Source organism: Myotis davidii, unplaced genomic scaffold (assembly GCF_000327345.1).
Source record: "Myotis davidii unplaced genomic scaffold, ASM32734v1 scaffold188, whole genome shotgun sequence".
NCBI classification, from domain to species: Eukaryota; Metazoa; Chordata; class Mammalia; order Chiroptera; family Vespertilionidae; genus Myotis; species Myotis davidii.
This window is the reverse complement of record NW_006299270.1, coordinates 235193-243455: the sequence shown is the minus strand read 5'-3', so window position 1 is coordinate 243455 and position 8263 is coordinate 235193. Positions and strand designations below refer to the sequence as shown.

The 8263-nt window shown below is 36.9% G+C and overlaps 1 protein-coding gene across 1 annotated transcript in view; it reads right to left on the bottom strand.

Annotated features, from left to right (window-relative positions):
* Positions 1-2486: 2486 nt before the first annotated feature.
* CLEC12A (C-type lectin domain family 12 member A) overlaps positions 2487-8263 on the bottom strand; it is a 7288-nt gene continuing 1511 nt past the window's right edge. The window contains exons 3-6 of the mRNA XM_015571185.1: positions 7941-8129; positions 6924-7075; positions 5564-5670; positions 2487-2746 (exon numbers count right to left, since the gene is read on the bottom strand). Coding sequence (XP_015426671.1) covers positions 2572-2746; positions 5564-5670; positions 6924-7075; positions 7941-8129 — 623 coding nt within the window. The 3' untranslated portion in view covers positions 2487-2571. The remainder of the gene's footprint in view (positions 2747-5563; positions 5671-6923; positions 7076-7940; positions 8130-8263) is intronic.

Sequence of the window (8263 nt, the reverse complement as noted above, 5' to 3'; positions counted from 1 at the left end):
TGTTTGAACTTGACACAGAGATAGACAAAGGTCTATGCACTGCATAGTCACCTCATCGCTATTTATAAAAGTGAGAAATGGAAAAAAGAGATAAATATTAAACAAAAGGAAAAATTGAAATTCTAGACTGTTCAGATAATGAAATCAGAAGCAAAGTTGATGTTTTGTTCCTCTCTTCTTAACAGAAATTATTATATTAATGATGGATAATGTCTGGATAAAAATGGGGAAAAATAAAAGCCCTACAAAGATAGAAACTTTGGAGAAATACTTCACTGTTGTATGTTTGTTTCCCCCCACATCCCGCGTGGTTCAGGGTTCAGGATCTGGAAGAGGAGCCTCACACAAATGAAAGAGAAGAGAGAGACAAGAGATAATTTGGAAATATTGAGGGTCCAGGTGGGCAAGTCCAACTCAAGGGGAAGGATCTCCACTGGTGCCTATGCCTCGCCAGCCTTTTACTCAACTTTGGTTAAACATAAAACCCTTAGTCAGGCAGGTAATAGCAGTAGCAGACAGGCTATCATAAAGGTCAGTAAATACTAGAAGGATTTACTCTGAGACTATTTGATCAAGAAATAGCTTGAGCTCCCATTGTCAGGACTAGACAATCAGTGCATAACTCAGGCCCTGCCATGGGTACAAGTGTCACCAGCCTTCTGGGATCCTTGTTTGCACTTCTCTGCTGGTGAAGACAGTGGGTGGCGTCCTGCATCTCCTGCACTTGTATGCATGCATATAAGCATAACCAGTGGACATAAGGCACTGGGGTAGGGGAGGTCGGGGGAATGTTAAGGAGGGGAAAAAGAAGGAGACACATGTAATACTCTTTGTAATACTTTAAGCAATAAAACAAATAAAAAAAAAGAAGATAAATAAATCCCAGATACCTGCTTCCAGCCGCTGTGTCTCCGCTCAAGGAGGATCTGGGAGCCTGGGTTTCCAGGGGCCATGGCCAACCGGCAAAGAGCCATCAGCCCCTCACCCAGGTTAGCCATGCACCCCAGCGGAACCCCCCATCCTGAAGGTGGTGTAGCCAGCCTGCAAACAGCCCTCAGCCCATCACCCAGGCTGGCCACACCCTCATGGGGTGAAGGTCCCCGCTGCGGGGCTTGGCCAGCCTGAAAACAGCCATCAGCCCCTCACCCAGGCTGGCCAGTCACCCCAGCGGGGACCCCCACCCTGAAGGGGGTGTGGCCAGCTTGAAAACAGCCCTCAGCCCCTCACCCAGGCTGGCCATGCCCATGGGGGCGTGGCTGGCCTGCAAACCACCACAGGAAAGCCTAGATAGAACCTGGCTGCAGAACCCGGCTAGAGAACCTGGCGACCGAACCTGGCTGGAGAACCTAGCGAGAGAACTAGCTACAGAACCTGGCTGGAGACCCTGACAAGAAAACCCGGCTATGATGATCAACTGAACGCTGTCTCCATGTCATTCCTTCTTCGCCGAGTCCGTCCACACCTTTGGGGACCCCTGGACCTGCTGGGGTCGGACCCCAGCAATCAGGGAGGCAGGCAGAGAGGTTAGGGGTGATTAGGCAGGCAGAGGGGTTAGGGGCAATCAGGCAGGCAAGCAGGCAGGTGGGCGGTTAGGAGCCACCAGTCCCGGATTGCAAGAGGGATATCCGACTGCCAGTTTAGGCCGATCCCTGTAAACCGGCAGTAGGACATCCTTCAAGGGGTCTCAGATTGGAGAGTGTCCAGGCCGGGCTGAGGAACACCCCCTCCCTGGTGCATGAATTTTGTGGACTGGGCCACTAGTTTATAATAATAAAAGCGTAATATGCTAATTAGACCAGACAGCCGAACAAACTTCCTGATGAAGCCAGGGCTGTGAGGGCTGAGCCTCGTGCATGAATTTTATGCATCGGGCCTCTAGTGTTGTCATAAGTACTAACTCTGAGCTGGCTCTTCATCTGTGCTTTTAAACAGTCCTTAGTCCTTCCCATTGCTTGATCTACATGCAGCTTTATGTTGCTTTAGTTTGTGATATCACAAGAGGATTCCATGGTCAATTGTCCACTCCTACCTCAATGTTAGAATGTGTGTCCCCTGTCAGACATGAGGTTTTGTAAGGTTTCATAGTTAATCAAATAATTCTCTAAGTTCATGGATATCAGTCCTGGCTGATGCTCAGTGGGCAAGACAAGCAATTCCATTTTCTCTCTCTCTCTCTCTTTTTTCCAAAATGGAAATCAATCTGTATTACTAGAATAAACCTCAATTGGCATGATTTATTATCCTCATATATATTCTTAGATTCAATTTTCTTTGATTCTCCATGAGGTTAGTATTTATCTTGTTTGTTTCTGGAAAAACAAGAAAAAGATTACTTTCATTTTAGACACTATATTGATGCTTAATATTATCCTTTAGTATCTAAATGATATGGTTTGACTGTAGGCATAACTTAAGGTTTCTTTTACTTAGAAAATGAAGAGAAAGAGAACATTTGAAAATACAAATTGTTAGGATAGAGGCAGACATTTAGTTTCACAATATCTTTATTCCATTTGTGTGGTCCACAAGATACATGTACCTTACAGTTGTTAGTGTAGTTAATTACACTAACTACCCTCTTTCACCTGGTTCTTCATTCATTAGTGTGCTCTCAATCTTCACTGGATTAGCTAATTTCTCACATATAGCATTTTTTTCCTCAGTGCAGGGACCATAATAAACATGCTTAGAATATACATATCCACAATACATTACACCATTTAAATCACTTGTGTTTCCTGTAAACCTGAAAAAGAAAATAATGATTTACACTAGGCTACTCAAACATTTGAAACATATTCATACACACAAAAATTGCTTTTCCAGTATATCATTGCTCCTAGGCTCTGCATTGTCTAAGATAGTTTTAATTATTATTTAGAATATCAGGAGTGTTCAGATTACTCATTTTTATTGACATATATACAATGTCAAACACTGCCTCTTGTTCTCTTTCTCACATCTGGAATATTTGCTGTTCTTTCAGACCTACCATCTCCCTTCCCTAATACCTAACATGATTTAGAATAATGCAATTCCATTAGATTTTCTAGTCTAACTGGCTCAGTAGTAAATCTTTGACACTGTCTTTCTCAAATGTTTTTCATAATCACCAAAATCAATAATAAATCTAATAAGAACATTATCTCCAAGTGACATATCCCTCTAGCTTTTTAAAATTTATTTTAATGATAAAGACAATATAACGCATTTTATTAAGTTTTTCCCCATTTTTGAAAAGTTTTCTTTTTTAAAAATTAAATTTATTGGTGTTACATTTGTCATATTAACATATAGATTTCAGGTGTGGGTTTTTATGTTATGTGTATTTTTTACCATGTGCCCACCACCCAAAGTCAAATTTTCTCCTGTAACCATATATTAGGTTCACCTTCTCTCCTTCTAGTTGCTTTTTAGAGATTTTTACTCTGAAGTTCTGAATTATTACCAACCACTAATACAAGATTATTGGTCAGGGGTTATGCATTAAGACAAACTTGTAAATTGAAAATATTATCTTTTGAAAAAACTTTAGTATTCATACTTGAGTTGATAAATAATGACCATTTATCAATAAAAAAAATTCCTCAAATATTCAAAAGTAAAAATTCCTATTTGAGGTGAAATAATACAGATGTCATTGGTCACACCCCTTTCCAGAAACAAACTCCAAAATAACATCAAGAATAAAAACCAAAAGTGAATCATATATACATACATATTTAATTATATATTATACACAAATATAATGTGTTTTATATACAGATAGTATTATATAATTTTATTTCAGTATCATTTCTTTATAATTATAAATAATCTATTATGTTTCCAGCCCATTATAGATTAGCTTCCAATTAGCAAAATTGCAAATAAACACATGGAAATTCTACTTTTCCAAAACAAGATCCCATTTACACTCTCCCCTGAGACATACACTACCTTTACCCCTAGTCCTTCACTCCAAACAAGATCTTTAAACTATATATCCTTTTCTCCTCTGTTTGTGCTTATCTTATCCCCTAGTCTGTCCTGTCTTTGCAAACTGCTAAAGCTAGAGCTACCTTGTCTTTTTCACTTATATTCCTACACCTGCTATTTTTTTTTTCTGAAGGGAAAAACAACCAAAACAAAAAGCAGTCAAAGCTTCTATTTACTGTTTCACTCAAAGTAGTGAGTATGCAGGAATCTCAGAGTTTAGATTCAGTGTGGAAACACCTCAACACAGTCACCCTGTGTTTGCTTGATGTGTCCTCAAACAACAGGTATGTATAAATTCACCGGCTTGCAACAGTATACAACAGGTTAAGACTCGATTTCGTTCTTTAATCTAATTTTGTCTACTTCCGAAATTGAAGGGATTATAAACTACCAATAAAATTTTGACATTACTTTTATGTAAGGCTTGCTTTTGCCCTCATTACAAGCAGAACAAGACAACATATGAATCCATTTATAATTACATTTTAAATATATTACACAATGAAATATTTTAGATATAGCATATGTGCAATATACCAGGCTCAAGTTCACTTTATTTTCTTTACGAGAAATTCTCTTCTAGTCTATCTCTAGAATTTCCATTCAAAGTGGTCATTTCAAAAGTTAGTGTAGCCCTAACCGGTGTGGCTCAGTGGATAGAACATAGGCCTGTGGACTGAAGGGCCCCAGGTTTGATTCCGGTCAAGGGCATGTACCTCGGTTTCAAGCACATCCCCAGTGAGGGGTGTGCAGGAGGCGGCTGATCAATGTTTCTCTCTCATCGATGTTTCTAACTCTGTTTCCCTCTCCCTTCCTCTCTGTACAAAATCAATAAAATATATTTTTTAAAAAAAGAAAAAAACGTTTAAAAAAAAGTCAGTGTATAACACAAATGTCAAAGCTAAAATTTATTTTTTGTTATTCTGAATGAAGCATTTTCACCTTCTATTCTTTTTATCTGTAAAGCTAGTCTAATCATACAATTAATGGTTAAGTAATTAAGGGCAGAATCAATCTTTTGCTTATCTGTGAATCTAAGTACTTAGCATCATTTTAAGTACATGTTAGAGCCCGTTGAATTTTGTTGGCTTCCTTTTTTTTTTTTTTTTTGACTGGGGAATGGATTTTCCGGTCATCTTCAATAGGGCAAAAACTTAAAAAACAAAACAAAACAAAAAAAACCCCACCTGAATGTTGGAATTCAGTTCTTTATATAAAGTCCCTTGTAAAAACAAAACAGGATAAAAACAAACTGAAAAGACGGGGCAGGGCAAATTTTTTAAAAAAGGAAAAAGGAACAGAAAAGAATTTTGTTGGCTTTTAAAGTTCTCTTAGATAAAAGCACAATCCATAGAAATTCTCCCTTATTTTGCTACCATAAGTTTGTTAGTAACTTGTCAAGATAATGGGAAGACATTTGTGGCAACTTCTTGCATTATTAGATGTATGAGGAAGCCTTATGGAAAATAATTCTTTATGGATACAATTTCAATTGAAGCCAGTTTTAATTGTAACCTACAATGCTCCTGAGGAAAACTCCTTTATTCAAATCAACCAGAAACATTCAACATGACTAAAGACTTACCAGTCAGAGGAGATAATTGTTTCATCCAATTCTTTCCAAGGTTTGTAATCTTTTCTGGGAGATAATCCTAACCAATAGCCATATAACTCCTTGGACTTTATAAATTTCTACAGGAAAAAGAGATGGTTTGTTAAAATAACTATCTTCCATTTCTGTATTTTACCTCACAACATAATTTCTTACAAATAACTCTCTTAAGGTAACATTTTTAACATTATACTACTATTTTTCATTGTCATTAAAGAAAATTGAGGCAGTGTTTTTCACTATGAGTTCTTCCAGCATTTATACATCAGTTAATGTCTCACAGGGATCTACCAATCCATTCATAAGCTTAATTTAGAGTCAATGGAGTTCCCAAACTTCGGGATTCAAACATTGAGCAGTAAATATTCAGACTAGGGGCAAAGAGGTGGCTATAAACACAGGAAAATAGAAATAGAAAGAGTAGGAGAAAATGTAGCAAAGTCAGATGAGAGTGGGTATAGAACAGAACTTAAAACCAGTCCCGAGTTTGTAGCCAAAGTAACATTTTTTTAATAAATACTATGAATGGGTCATAGGAAAAACACATGAAGAAGAGCTATGGATTGATTTCCCTCTCTTTTTTGAAGAAAGAGAAAGATGTTTGAGTCAGAAAGCTGAGACTCTAGGGCAAATGAATTTTTGCCTTGAAAAATAAATATGTGATTTCCATCTGAGTGACCAGAAATGTTGACTAATAAGTAAAATATGGAGATACTATGTAGATATTTGAAAAAAATAAATATATAAACAAATCTTCCAGAGAACTCGCTTTTTCTTGGACCCAGGAACTCTTGTGCAATATATTTGCTTGGCACTTGCCTTTGCCATCTTAATTCTGATTTTTTATACATATTTTTTCCAAACTATCTTCTTATTCTAGTATATATTGGCTTTCTCTCTTAGTTCAAAAAAACAACAACAAAATGGTGGAAATAAAGAACCTCCTCCTTTGTACATCTTTTGGCATTAGTAAACGTCAGGAATAATTTCCAAATCTCCTGTTTTTAGATAAATGTTCATAAATCGTGTCCTAAAAGTTGATCCTAAACTTTGGAAATGCTTACAGACCTGATTTTGGGTGCCCCATATCTACTCATTTGCCCAGCCTCTCAGATACACTGATGCTAGTAGGGTCCTCAGCTAAAGTTTTATATGCTTTACCTTGGCTACCTGAGGTAAATGTGCCAAGTCTCAGTCACATCATGCTCCAACTAGAATAAGCCAGAATCATGTCTGGATTCATACAGATCTTCCCCAACATGCCTCACTCCTACTTATTCTACCTTGGGAAAAATGATTTCCCTCCTCACACACAGAGATCATAGGACCTTACCAATATGCTTTTGTTCTTAATCTTCACCAGGCTGGCATTGTGAGCAGAACATGTGGAGTCACTCTGCTGCCATGTCTCATCCTCTTTAAATTCTCTATAACAGCTGTCCTCATGCCACACCCATTTCTCTGGACAAGGTTTACATTTGTGCTCTGGAAAAAGAATGTAGTTCCATTTGATGTGTTTGATAATCTTCATTATTCTCACTATTCCCATTGTCCTCTATGTTAAATTAACCAAATTTACTTGTCTTTTTTCTTTGTACATCAAAGCTGAAGAAAATGAATTTTGTGTTCTAGGCCCCTCTATACCACCACAATGTGTCTAAAACATAATTTGAACAACACATTTCAAATTAAACACTTATCTTCTAGCACATTTTCCTACCTCAGGAGCCCTGGATAATAATTAATTTATTTCTCCCTTTGTCATTTTTGATATTACTACAAGGTAATAAAGGCTAATCCTAAGAAACATTGGGTAGTGAGAATCAAGCCCACAAACCTACATCAATCCACACCAATCCTGCCTTCTTCAAAGAGACCATTTTTAGCTCTGACTTGTTCAATATTTGGGAAATTTTGCAAGGGCACAAAGAACATATTTTATTTATAATAGTTATAGAAAGTGTTACAAGGGCAAGACCTAACTTTATTCTCTCTTGATTCTTATTAAAAATTCACTGAAATTTAGGAACAAAGCCACCTATAAAGAGATATACTTTTCTCCAAATCTTCTATTAATTCATTACCCAGAAAAACCTAATGAGTGTCAGATTAGAGAAACTGTATATTGTTTAATGTTTCATTAAGTTACTGTTATCCCTGTAATGTTGGGGTCTATGTTATTATTACTTTCTGTTTTTCTTTGTAACTAAATAGAAATATTAAGTACTCTGTCAACCAGATTTAATTCCTTCCCCCAAATAATGTCTTCCAAAGGAAAAACTGATTGTCAAGTGACTCCTAGGGTTAGTTCATTGTATAATAAATAACTTAGACAGGAATATAGGATTACCTGGTTCTGTTCTACATAGCTCATAACATAATTTGGTGGCCATTTCTTGCAGTGTGCTAGAGAGGTTCCTGATCTTCTCAAGATTATCCATATTATATTTTAGTTGTAGAGAAACATTACTCTGAAGTTTGTCTTTGAAATTTTGTAGCTTTTCCAATTTTTCCATTTCTATTTTCGAAGTTAGGTAAACTCCATGTTTAAAAGAAAAAGAAATGATAAAAAATGTTAATCCCTCAATACATCCATCACCTCTTTTTTGCTGAAATAGTATTCAGAATATTGAAGGTCTAGGGAAGAATTCATTTCAAAAGAGGAGGGAAAGA